This window comes from Cataglyphis hispanica, chromosome 13, assembly GCF_021464435.1.
Source record: "Cataglyphis hispanica isolate Lineage 1 chromosome 13, ULB_Chis1_1.0, whole genome shotgun sequence".
NCBI classification, from domain to species: domain Eukaryota; kingdom Metazoa; phylum Arthropoda; class Insecta; order Hymenoptera; family Formicidae; genus Cataglyphis; species Cataglyphis hispanica.
The window spans coordinates 5,813,971-5,828,782 of NC_065966.1; the positions used below are offsets into that span (position 1 = coordinate 5,813,971).

A 14,812-nucleotide genomic window follows, 5' to 3' on the forward strand; every position below is an offset into this window, starting at 1 on the left:
ATAATATAATATAATATTTAAATATTATATAATATAATATTTATATATAATATAACAATAACATATACATATATAAATAACATAGTAAATCAAAGAATCTCTTTGGAAATATTTATATCATGGAGGATTGATTTTTTTCGGCAATAGGAGGAATATTTGCATATTATTAAACGCCTTTAGAACAAGATGTCATTGTGTTATCGCTTGCCCATTCAAACAACATCCTAGTCGCGAATAGGAGCGGTTCGGCAGCCAGCAGAAACAATGCGTGTCCGCTGGTTTTCCGACGAACGCGCGCCCAGTTGCTTTCTTTCTACGCGCGCATAATGCACGCAGTTTGACGTAAGCAGCACGTCCGGCAGATTTCTGCCACGTTGTTCTTGAAGCAGGGAGCTGATGTACGTGTGCGCGGATGGGGGCTTACCGGGACTTGTACAGATTCGTCATCGGACCCAGAACGAACGAACGAGCGAGCAACGCGAAGCGTTCGCCTTTTACGTAGCTGGCGTTTGTATTGTTAAGGATTTCCTAGTGTGTGTGAGAGAGGGACGAGGTGGCTTGAGGGGCGTGGGATGCTCTCGCGCATTATTTGCATATGTCGCTTTTATGTATGAAAAAGCGACAGGTGAAATTAAAAATTAAACATTAATGAATTATTGATTAATTAAAACGTCAAATTTAAAAACGTCAAAATTAAAAATGTCAAAATTAAAAACGTCAAAATTAAAAACGTCAAAATTAAAAACGTCAAAATTAAAAATTACTGAATAATTGCTATTAAATGATACTTTGATAGTTTTGTTTGCGTTAGCATCAATTCGGCTACAAAATAATTCCTAATTCTGACTAATACGGATTTATTATGATTGACAGTTGCACTTTGAAGAAAGCAAACTTAAATAAAAAAAAAATGACAGGAGGTTTGTTAACGACGTGAAATATTGCCACGTGATTAACGTAGTCTGATTAGCATCCGGCACATCGTTAACGATCTTTTTTTCTCGATAGCGCCTGTACGCGTGAGCTTGTACGTGGGCCTGTACGTTAACAGGGCTGTTATTAAATATTATTTAGGCAAACGATACCGCGAAGGATCATTATTTTCCGTTCACGTGACGGTGTATAATCCACGCGAGGCGCGAGCATTAATCAAAAGAGTGATGGATCACGAGTCATCCACCTGTAGATAACACTGACAAAACGCAATGATTTTTGGCGGGACAGAACGCATATAATATATATCTTAAATTTGAGATTAAAATCAAGATTTTATTGTAGATATTTTATTGTAAACAAAATCAAGATGTTAATCTAAAATGCAAGAGAAATCTCGATATTCACGTTTTATTTAAAAATTTCAGAAAAATTTTTCCAAAAAAATTATAATACATAAAGAAAATGAGAGTTACATATTCACAGTCATATGTATATTTTCCAAAATAATAATAAATAATAATATAAAAAATAATAAGTTGAAGTTTAAGAATGATTTATATGATTTCATTTATATAATTTAATTTATTTAAATGAAAGATTATATGACGCCTTATTAAGGATGTTTGAACTGTACAAGAATAGCAAAAAACTGTCAAAATTAAAAAAAAAATATATATATATATATTTCTTATGTTGTTATATTGTTTAAAAAATCAAATAAATAAATCCAGGTTATAAAAAGAATTAAAGCATCACAAAATAATATTTGTGGTTTTTAACGTTTTCGTAAAAGAAAATAGTTGTATTATTTTTCCTAATTTATGACAAAATTATTTGATCGTGAATATCCCCTAAAATTAACTGGAAGAAACAAAAAATCGAGTAATTTACAGAAAGAGAGAGAGAGAGAGAGAGATAATATTCTTCTACAATTTTTACTAAATAACTTTTAAACGAGAAAGTAGATCTAAATAAAGCTTTGCACAAATATTTATTAAAGTTTTTTTAATATACGAAAATTTTGATTTTTTGAAAATTTTAATTTTTTTGACAACGTTTTCTCCTTGTCAAATTTGTCAATGAGTGTTACAATGCATGATTTTCCATAAGAATCAATAATAACTTTAAACTTAAATAATTTTCAAATCCTTAAAAGAATTGTGCTTTCGCACATAGATATTCAAAAGAAATAGTAGAACGATCTCCGAAATTTTCATGCTTTTGTCAATGTTTTGACACATGACAAATACATCCATAAATTTCTTGTCAATCGGCACGAACGAAGAAGATGAGCCTCGAACTCAAACTACTTCTTCCCGCTGCAATTTCCGCGATGATCAATTCATTATCACCGGCGCGGCGTGTCGCAAAGTGTGTCCTTTATCTCTCACGGATAACTCGTCACGTTTCTTGTACCGTGGCGTGCACTCGCCGTTCGATGTTGCGCTGAGAAACCGACGGAACCTGTTCGCCGCATCTCGTTGCAGCATCTCGGGCCTGTTCGCGCGCGCGCGACTGGTTTCGCGTTGCGCTCTGTCAAAACCTGTTGATGGATGCGTCGCCTGGCAGAAAATGACGCGATCGGTCGCGTCGCTTCGATTACACAGTCTCTTTTTTTCCTTTGCCGTGCTTGTCACTCTCCCCAATGGGAGATGTTGCGCTCTATCCGGCGCGAAAAGCTGCAATTTTTCGATGTATCGTAATTATAACTGACGATTGATCGAAATAATTACACGCGCGCGTTTGTACTTTATAATTGACATCTCTGATCGATTGAAGCTTACGTTCCGGAATGCCACGCATTTCTTGTAAAAATTGTCAATTGCCAGAAGTTTGATTGACATAAAATTATAATTTATTAAGGAGCAAGAACTCGGACTCATTCTCTCTTTTCTCTCTCTCTCTCTCTCTCTCTCTCTCTCTCTCTCTTGTTCGCGATTTAAAAAAAAAGTTATTCATATTTATTAATTATATAATGAATTATTTATGTTATATTATATAATGTATTCTATTTGGAAATGGAAAGCAGCAATTTATAAACTTGTCTAATAAAAAAGAAGAAACATCTCGGAAGACTAATGTAAAATTAGCTTTTCCCGCATGAATTTTTTCCACAAGTGAATTTATGAGATGCTAATATACCTTCAACCTCACGGCTGATGTTTGCCAAATAAACATAGGAAACAGCTGGGGCCTGACACTCGCGATGATTTATCAACGGCACATATCAATATACCGGATTCATCGATAAAAGGCACCAGCAAAATCTCGTAAAACGCAACTAAAAGAAAGAATAGAACAAAGTTTTAACGTCGAACGACTTTATTTCGGAATCTGGCGAAAGTTTTAATGTCAACACAGTCAGCAATGCCTTTGAAAAAGCACATTGCCTCAAATTTATGTCGGCAATAAATTATGACGTCATAGGATTAAAAAAATTCTTATGGCTTATGACAATATAATTATATGAAATTGTATTTAAAAATTAATTATTTAATAATAATAAATTATAATAATTAATTATTTCATAATAATAAATCATAATAATTAATAACTGATTATTTAATAATACATATTTAATAATTAATTCTTTAATAATTAATTATTTAATAATAATACATTATATTTAAATTAACTTTATTTAGAATATAGAAATTTTAATTAATACAATTTAATTAATTATAATATAAATTAGAAATATAAACTAATGAATTAGAAATAGAATATAGAAATTTTTAAAACAAACAACTCCTGTATTATTATACGATTTATTTTCTTTAATTATCAAACTCGATTTGATAAAATTTTTTTAAAAATTTTAGTTCCAAGAGGAACGTACCATCATCGTTCAGTCCTCAACAAAAACTTGAAAAATGGCGGTCTCTTTCCGTCTACGTTCAACGTCGCCGCGAAAGCGGACATCTTCGTAAACGCGACATGCGGCGAGGAGGGCCCGGAGACCTTTTGCAAGCCCTCGGAGTCGTCGAGGTGCGCCGTTTGCGATTCTAGGAGTCCTGATCCTGGCAAGAGGCACAACATCAGCAACGTCCTCGATCCGAATCCTGGCAGATGGTGGCAGAGCCCTACGTTGGCGAGAGGCGATCACTACGAATACGTGACGATACTCCTGGATCTGAAACAGGTAAGTGTAATTATTTTTTCACGAATGCTGAGGATTTTGAAACAAATTTACAGTTTACAGAAATTTTATAATAAATTTTCCGATAAACAACGTGCGGGAAATTTTGACATTTTTGACATTTAGAGATATTTGACATTAGATATTTGACATTTAGGGAGATTGGTGGAGATTCTCTTCTTTAAAAGTCGGCTTTGCAGTTTCATTCATTATCTTTGTATCTACACTTCACTTTCGTTCCATTTTTTTCTGGATACACCTATTCTCGAAACTTGTACGGGTTCGCATTACACCGCGTTAAAGGCCCTTTGTTCCCGAAAAATCGTAAAACCTTTTTCTTCTCGTTAGACTCGTTTCTTGCATTATGCTCTTTGGTCCCAATTTATGTCGTCCACTTGATGCCGACAGAGCCGAAACAGATTGAGAAAGGGATAGATGCGAGAGAAACGAGAGAGAATAGAATAAGAAGACCGACAGGCATAGAGAGAGATACCGATAGAAGGGAGGATAGGGAGAGGCACAAGAAGGAGTGAATAGGGAAGCTGGATCCCTTTAGAGGATTCCTTTCCGGAAATTTACGTGGCTGCTCGCAGGTATGTCCCATGTGGCCCTTCGTCCTTTAACAAATTGCGAACGGCGGTATAGAGAAAAGCGAGTTTTAACGAGCATGGCGGTTTTTCTTCCGAGGGTCGTCAGTAATGAGGACGTAGCTCTAGACTCTACAGTACTGCGAAATGGATCTGTGTAGGTGTCGATACGACAGGCAAGGGTGATTTTGACAAGAGGGTACTTTATTCCAAGCGTAGAAAGGCTTTTAATGAGCGTCGACTTTATTCTGAAATTTTGTACGCAATTTTTTAACGTCAAATTAGATTTTCGCAAATAGAAATTTTGTAAGAGTTTTTCATAAAATATAAAAACTTGGTAATACAAATATTTATTTATTTAACATGATTTAGGCTCATTTATATAGACAAAAATAAAACAGAAATTAATTCAATAATTATCTTCATACAAATGAGGCTAAAATAAAATTTTTAAATAAATTTTAAATAAAATCAAAAAAAAAATAAATCTTAAACAAATAATAATCTTTTGTTCAAAAATATTTGGTGAAAAAATAATTTCACGTATAAAGCTTCATTTAATTAATATTAATATTTGAATGATTAATATTTGCTCAAATTTTGCAATTTTTATAAACTATGATATATAAAATATGAAAATTAATACAATATATTTGCATATTTATTTAGATTGTTCACAAATTGCATTTTGAACCTTAGAAGTACATTGGATGTTAATTAAAGCTCGGTTATTTCATCAATGCGCACGTGCAATTTGCTAATTGATCCTTCATACAATATGATAATCGGGAGGTCCTGTATAATTGATCCTGTTAATACGCTCGTAAAATGCAGCGTATCACAATAATGAACGCGTTAGGATAAGCGAAGTCTCGATGTGTAATTAGAAGTTGAAGGATCGCAGCCTTGTTGGCTCTTAATTGGATTCTGATTGCGAGCCTAATCCTTTCTCCCCGTTCAACATATCTTCCGCGTGCGATCATGTGGTGGGTGTATGTTTCGCAAAAGCCGCTTCTTCTGTAACGATCCATAATTTAAGATACCTGATTGAACGAATTAATACCACGCGCGCAATAGAATTTTTCATTCTTAGAAGATAAATTTACTTTTGGCGTAACGGAAATAATGGTCGGGTTTTTAATCATCATTGACGATGGCCTCGCAATTATAATTCCCTTCGCGAGTGTGTAATTATACTGTAGGTATTTGCGAGAGAATTAATATCGCGCGGTCGCGATATAAACTGTGTTATTAAATACAAAGTTCAATGTTGACGATAGTATATTATCAGTATTTAATTAAGTGGAGAAGCATGGCCAATGAAAAAGTCGTAATTAATATTAAAGATAATAAAATTAATTTTTCATTTGGTTATTTTTTTATTTTATTATTTTATTATTTTTATTATTTTATTTTATTTCATTTTATTATTTTATTATTTTATTATTTTATTTTATTTCATTTTTATTATTTTATTATTTTATTATTTTCACTATTTTATTATTTTTATTATTTTATTATTTTTATTATTTTATTTCATTTCATTTTTATTATTTTATTATTTTTATTATTTTATTTTATTTCATTTTTATTATTTTATTATTTTTATTATTTTATTTCATTTCATTTTTATTATTTTATTATTTTTACTATTTTATTATTTTTATCATTTTATTATTTTATTATTTTATTTTATTCTATTTTATTATTTTTTAACCTTGTACTACTTTGCAACACATAATAATAAAATTATGAAGAATATCATGATTACGATAGCATGAGAGGACATATTATGAGTTCCAATATCTTGAAAGATAAAGGAAGAGATAATATATGTAATAATTTTTCTAAAATATAAGAATTTAAAATGCACAGCCCGAGGAATTTCTTTTCAGAAGATATAATCGTATGAATTTCTCGTTGCATTCTTCATAAAGAAATAATAGCCGACGATTTATTGCGACATTTTTAAATTACGACTCGTGGATATCGGGAATGATTATGCTAATCGGCGAATAAGTGGTACGCGGGAGAGCATATTTATGATCCTCGTTAACATTCATTGCGCTTATTAATTTTACAACCATCCAGCGTTACTCGTGATTATTTCTTTAAATCCGCGAATCAACATTAAATCGATATGATGCAATATTGTTGTTGGTATTGACTTTATATTTTGTATTTGTGAACTACGACCATCTAACGATAAGTCGGGAAAAAAACCATAATCTTTTCAGCATCCGCGAAAAGAATTGTGACGATTTAAAATTCATACATTAGCGTTACATTAATTTCAAATAATATTTTAATAATTTTTCCTAAAATTGAGGAAGAAAATATAATTATTTTATTTAATTACTAAAAATAATTTTAAAAAGATTTAATAAAGAATTCAATAAAATTTTTATTATATTATAAAATTTTTATTATTATATTATTTATTATTAATTCTGTTCCAACGAAACAAAAATTCGCATTTACTAGTTCAAGCTTCTTTTATGGAAAGATGAATATGCATAATTAGAAAATTTATGTTTTCTTGTTGAAAAATATGCCGGTTAAAATTTGCCTGTTAAATATTTAAAACATGTGTTAATTTAATGTATTGTATTAAATTATTAAAACAATTGAAAAAAGTGTAAAAATAACACAAGGTGTACCTATTTTTAATTTTACACAATAGATGTGTTCTATATTATTAATGACTTTATTAGGATTTATCTGTTAAAATTTATAGAAAAAAATATTGATTTTATCCTACAATAAAAGTGACAGTGATTACAGGCCGTCAATAACATTTTTCCAGATTTATTTTATCATCAAAAATATATTAATTTTACACAAATTCATTTCAAATTACTTTGAGGTTTACATTTGTTTTGTGTTAAAATATTAATACAGTATTAGTGTCATCATTTAATATATCTATATTATGTTAAATTGGCACAAAAATTTGTGCGGAACGTTTGGGAGATATCTGTTGCATTTAACACAAATTTTTTCAACTGTTGACGATAATAATAATAATATTTTTATTCTGTAATATATTAGGAAAGAAATTTAAACTTGAAACTTATTTCCTGATTTGCCAAGAAAAAGATTCCCACGTGTTGATCGGTGCCGTTATCTCGTCCCGTGCGTAACTTCTGTTTGCGCTACTGATTGACATGACCAAGCGCCAGGATCGGTCCCGCCTCCCACGCGAAGGTATCCGATGACGTAAATTAATTTGTTCGTGGCGAAAAGGGGCCGCTTTGACGGACAACCTTTATCTCGGTGTATATATGGCGAGGGGGCCGAGATGATGTTGCGCAATAATTAACAGACGGTTACAAATGATCGGCAAACATTAAGAATGGAGCTGTTGCCTTCCGGGATTCTCCACTTAATACTTTTCAGTATAGTGGAAGAGGAAGAGTATAACCATCATTGCAGGAAATTTATTGGTACTCTTAATAAAATTTGGAAAATGCATTTTATATATTTTGAATACCAACGAAATTAAATTGATATTAAATTATATATCATTAACAAAATATAATATTTTTCGACCACTATGAAATAATTTTTAAAAATTGAATAGAAAAGAGAGAGAGGGAGAGAGGGAGGGGGGGAAAGAATGAGGAGAAGGAGGAAGAGAGGAGAGGAGGAGGTGGAGATGGCAGAGGGGAGAAGAAGGAAGAAAGAGAGAGTGAAGAGGGGGTTATTAATATTTTTATTATCAGTACATTGTCAAAGAAGAAAATTTATTTTATATGTATATTTTGCAAAGAATGAAGAGAGATAAAGAAAAAGAGAAAATAAATTGTTGCGATCGCTAATTAAATATATTTCATAACAGTTTAGGTAATTACACAAATCCATTATACAGGGTGTTCTCCCGTACACCCCTTTTTTTTCAAAAACTAAGCATTTTAGGGAAAAACGTTTTGAACAAAAAATTGTATGGTTTTGAGGAGAACATAAAGTGGTGTCATTGGTTTGACCTTGGATGGCATCGTTAAGGTCAAGTCAAGGACACCTTTAATTTCTTAAATGGAAACCCCCATTTTTTATTGCATATTCTTGTAGCTTATCTCGAGAGCTTTTCAAAACACTATAATAAAGTATTTTTTCATTAAGAATTTTTTTAGTTATTTTGTATTTTAATCTGACATATTAAAATAATTGTTTTTTAAAAAAAAGTATGCACTTATTTGCAATATATTTTTTTATAACAATTATTTATTTTTTCTTTACACCATTTGATTCATCTTATTATTCTTCGAACACTAAATAATTTTTGAGATATTTTATATTTTATACTAAAATATGTCAGATTAAGATACAAAATAACTCAAAAAATTCTTAATGAAAAAATACTTTATTATAGTGTTTTGAAAAGCTCTCGACATAAGCTATAAGAATATGCAATAAAAAATGGGGGATTCTATTTAAGAAATTAAATGTGTCCTTGACTTGACCTTAACGATGCCATCCAAGGTCAAACCAATGACACCATCTTATGTTCCCCTCAAAACCATACATTTTTTGTTCAAAACGTTTTTCTCTAAAATGCTTAGTTTTTGAAAGAAAAGAGGTGTACGGATACTCTAGGACACCCTGTATATGAAGTAAAACATTTTTTAATTCTTCCTGATGTGACACTTAAAAAAAAGCTACAAATATCAAGAATATCAACCGACACATGATATCACGCGTACTATCATTCGCGCGGATCGCCAAAAGGAGAAGCGATCCTGTCGAAGGATCATGGAAGGATCTCGGAGTACACGTCAAACCGCCTGCCTCGAATGGCGTTGAAACGAAACGGGCGAGTTATCGGCCGTTGTGGATCGACGACACCTCTAACCCCGTGGCGAGAGATCGAAGGTGAAAAGGAGCAACGAGAATGGTACTCGAGACGAACGATTGAAGCCGGCCGAAATCCTTCATTGTTCACGGATTAGCGAGCCGAGTCGCCGTCGTCATCCCTCGAGCGCGCCTGTTCGAGGTCCTCGAACCTGTGCGCGCGCGCCGTCTTCTTCGTCGGCCCGGGTGAATGAATCATCTTCTCTGGGCGGGCTGCTGGGGGACCGGAATCGCGGAGGGGCGGAGGAGGGAGCAGTCACGAAAATAATACCTCGTGGGGTGGAAGATCGTTTCACGTCCGAAGAGGGGATTTGTTCTTTTTTCCTATTCATGGATCCTGAGCCTTGCGGCATCGAGCGGATGATGTATATACATATGTTGTGCAACGAGGTAATCGTGGCTTTATATCCGGATTTTATGGCCGCATAATATTGTACGTTATGGCATTGTTATGAATCGTGAGGCGCTTACCCATTAAACAAGGTGTCTACTTCCTGAAAAAATTTAGAAAACCTGGGACTTTTAAAGGATTTTGTTTTTATCTTGAAAAAACAAGGAATTCTCATGGAGTTTTATTCGAATTCAGGAAACTTTTTCAAAAATTCTCTCTTTATCTTGTTTCTTATATCAAGCATCGGCGATCTGATTAGCCAACGATTGTGAATTATATATTTCAAAGATATTATAAATATATATCTTTCTCTCATTGATTATATGTCACAGTAAAAAATACACATTGTATTATAATTCTTCAATCAATGATAAAAAAAATGAAAATATTATACAAATAAAAAATGCTTATCTTACAAAAGTCAATTCTTTTCAGTACATCATTAAATTTACTATTTAAAATTTAATTTAATTTATTTGGTTTATTTCTTCTTTGTATGAGTGAAAAGCATTAGAAAACATACACAAAAAGAAATTTATTTTAAAATGTTTCATCTAAAAATTCTTTAATTTTACTTGGAATTCTGAACGAATTATCTAAAAAATCAGGGAATTTTCAGAAAAATCTTTTACAAACTCTGGCATGGACACCTTCATTAAGTCAACCGTAACGTAATTTTCTGCGTGATTTATCATACAAAATTCTTTCACAAAAATGAAGGACGATATAGAAGCGTAAATTTTAATTTCTTAACTTATTATGAATTAATTAATAATAAATAAATTTCTCCCAGATATATATATATATATATATATATATATATAATAAGAATTTTTTATATATATTTTATATATATATATATATATATATATATATATATAAAATTTTAATTATTCATTTTCTTTTTTTTTCTTATTTTTATATATATATATATATATATATATATATATATATATATATATATATATATATATATAATTTCTGACTCAGATTCTGACAGACTTGTCTCTCTCGACATACATACTAAAATAAAAAATAAGAAAAAGAAAAGAAAAATGAATAATTAAAATTCTTATTTCATACATCATTATACCTACATAATAAAGGTGTATAAAAATCATCATGAATCACGATAGTCTCGATCGAGATCGTTGAACCTGCTTAAGGTGATTGCCGGGCGGCTTTCGTGGCTTTTATCGGCACAGCCACTGTTGCGGCACGTCACGAATTTACCTCGTAATTCAATTCCCACGGCCAGTGGCGATAATTACAGGCCGCGGCGCTCGGCCCTTACATACAACCGCGACCGGCCATCTTTTTGCCTTCTGCTGACTGTTGATCGTCGCTATGCAGGGCAAGGCGATTAAACGAGATTTTCTCCTTCCTTCGGTGTGATGGAACTCTAAGCGATAATCGTATCATGCATTCACGGTCGGCAATTAAAAGGAATGAATCAAAGTTATAAGCAGATCGCAATCGAAATTATTATCTCAAGCACGTTACACAATTTAGATAAAAATATAGATTAAAGAAAATACTTATATTATTAAGATAATTATTCAATAATCAAATTTTTTTTTTTTTTTGCTTGCATATATTATTCGAAATTTTGCTTCTATTTTTAATCATAACTTTCTCGTGTTTATAAATTCTAGAAATTTTTAATAGGTTTATTTTATGGGAATTAAGCTTCTATTTTATCTCTTAACTGAATAATAAATAAATAATTTTCTACTCACAAATTTAAAGGGAGAATTTTCGGCATAATTATAGATTAAATCAAATTTAATCTATAATTTAATTATAAATTAAATTGAATTTTTTTAATAGATTAAATTATAGTTTCAAAAGAAATTGATCTGATTATATTTAAGTAACATTAAAGTATCAACGTAAAATAATGAATAAATTAAAAAAATTTTATTTTGATATTTTATTTATTTCTTTTTTAAATTTAGCTCTTCATATCAGCAATTCTCAATTCGATAACGTATATAAGGGTCTCCCCACGCACTGTACGCGATCGATCGATTAAGTGCCGAGTCTGCAAGATCGTTCCCTCGCTTCTCTTCTTGCTCCCATACTTTTTTCTTGCATGGAAACACGCCGAGTGAATGGCGTGAATTATTATCTGGGTCCTCGTTCGAACGGACAGGGGCTCGGTTATTAAGATATTTCGGCGCCCAAACCGTATTACTGCCGGCCTCATTGAAGCTTCCTTGGCAATGGGAACGCGGCGCACGACGACGGTAGCGTTTGCGGCATTTCACGCGCGTAAATTGGTCCTCTTTGATTCGCGGAACCGGCCGATAATTAAAACATCCTTTTATTTATGACGGGACGAAAGTTTTACGGGACGTTATCTTGGCGGCCATGCACTCGCAAAATAAGAGAATCTCGCGCAGGCGAGAAGACACGCGAGCGATTCGCGCTCGTATCGGAGATTGGCTTTCGTTAAAAGAAGCGGAACGAAATTTAAAGCGATATTTCATTTATCACGCCGAGAATTTTACCTTACTCGCTAGATGTTCAGCTTTTGCGCCTTTCGAAAGCGAGAACATAATTTAAATTTCCATTTGTTTATCACTATAAAAGTCTTACGCCAACGTTTGCAGTTAATTTTAATCTGTTATCAGCAACATATGAATTTATTACGTGACGTTTAAAACGTACGCGGAAAATTTACATCCTGGTTTAGATTCACTCGCGAAGATTGTTCCGCCAAAGATACTTGGATCAACGAAGAAAATTCACTTATCACATTTTTACAAATATATAAAATATTTCTCCTTTATGAAAATTTATAGGCCAATATTTAAACGCGATGATAGCTTATCGTGGTCGGTCATGCCGCAATGAAACGTGAGAAAATCAAGGTAAAAGAGTCAACAATAAATCGAATCTTATTCCGCTTTTTGATTGAAAATTGAGTGAACGTAAAAGGCTTGCAAGATTGTTGCAAAAGAAGAGCATGATTTTTAAAGTTGAATTTAATTTTTTTTTTGAAATTATCGCACATATTCTCAGAATTTTAATACAATATGGGTAAAAATTATATAATCATATTCTTTAGTTTAGAGCAAGATATTCTATAATAAATAAATAAATAAATAATTTTAATAAATTAATAAATTAATTGCTTTCATAAATTTATAATTAATTACTTTAATAAATTAATAAATTAATTATTTTAATAAATTAATTATTTTAATAAATTATAAATGAATTACTTTAATAAATTAATGAATTAATTACTTTAATAAATTAATAAATTAATAAATTTATTACATTGTTTAATATCAAGTTTGTTGTCTTTCTAGTTCTATCGAACCATTTTTGGTAGATTTTTTAACGCTGATTACAAATCTGGCCGTCAAAATGGCGTATCACGTCAAGCTTTTGAGAAAAGCTGCTGAAAAATAAGCGTTTTTGATACTTTTGCGTGAATTATATCTTTCAATGGGAACACTGTTCCAGAGAACGACAGCGATGATCACATTTGAAAAAAAAAAAAAGTAATACATCGCGATATAAACATTATCGAGGATCGTAATTCGCGCGCCATCGCGTAACTCGAGGATCTTAAAATGAGGAGCGAGAATAAATCGAGGATGCATCTCTCTTATTTCTACACCTCGTATCGAAAGCTCGTGTCAATTACCTGGTGAAATTTAATTACTTCGAATTGAAACGGGCAACATCACGCACCTCTCCGAGCGAGATACACGCGCGAATCATTTGCATGCATTCGCGCTTCACCCCTCGTTCGTTCCTCGCCCTCCCTCCCCCTCCGCCCCCGCCCTCCCCTGTGCGAAGACACGCTTCTCTTAATTGCGATCGCGCAATTTCATCTCGACAAATCGCGATCGACCGTATCACCACCGTTAACGACGTAACAGGAATAACGATGTCAATTTTCGAGCCGCGCGATTAGTGCGTAGCTCGAGAAAAAAAAAACAATCCATCTCTCGCGCATCATCAATAATAATTCTACATTTAGAAATAACGACGGAGGGATTCGTCCTGTATTTAAAGCGAGATCCACCACGTCGTCGTCGTTACAGTCTGACAACTTTACGGCAATTAAGCCTGTACTCTACGCTTTCGGGTTATTTTTAAGCCCGAACGGTGACTCCTCCTCGAGGGAGGAAGAGGGAAAAACGGATATAGACGGCTTGAATCGCCGCGAGAGAGTGGTGAAGGGTTAACGATCGGAAACTTCGATGGAAAGAGGGAGGAGGAGGAGGGAGGGTGGGGGTGGCGGAGGGAGGAGGAGAGAGAATTTTTCGTCCGTCTCCTTTCTTCCTTCCGTACGTCGCTTCCCTTCGACGAGGAGACTCTCGCCGTCGAGTAGAAATCGTTTTTATGGTGACCGACCTTACGTCGCGCCTCGCAGGTATATGGCAGCAGGTATTTACCCGAGCGGAGGTATATACACGGTGCCTGCATACTTTCGGGGCATCGAGTACGGACGAGTATTGGCGTCGCGTCGTTCCTTAAGGATGTATGTGATATGTATCGAAATACTAACAAAAGCATTAAAATTTTATAGATTGTTCTACTATTTCTTCTGAATATTTGTGTAAAAATTAAGCACAATTCTCTTAATGATTTGGAAGTTATTTAAATTTAAAGTTACTATTGATTCTTATGGAAAATCGCCTATTGTAGCACTTATTGACAAATTTGACAAAGAAAAAATATTACCAATGAAATAAAAATTTTCACATATATTAAGGAAATTCTAATAAATGTTTGTGCAAAACTTGATTTAGATCCACTAATTCGTAAAAGTTAAAAGTTATTCACTAAAAATTGTAGAGAAATATTATCTGTCTCTTTTTCTCTTTCTGCAAATTACTCGTTTTTCATTGTTTTTCGCAGTTGACTTCAGAGGATATTCACGAT

The 14,812-nt window shown here is 32.7% G+C and overlaps 1 protein-coding gene across 1 annotated transcript in view; it reads left to right on the forward strand.

Annotated features, from left to right (window-relative positions):
• LOC126854192 (laminin subunit alpha-1) overlaps positions 1-14,812 on the forward strand; it is a 189,155-nt gene that overhangs the window by 32,807 nt on the left and 141,536 nt on the right. Inside the window, exon 2 of the mRNA XM_050600641.1 lies at positions 3,759-4,078. Within this exon, the coding sequence (XP_050456598.1) occupies positions 3,759-4,078 (320 nt within the window). The remainder of the gene's footprint in view (positions 1-3,758; positions 4,079-14,812) is intronic.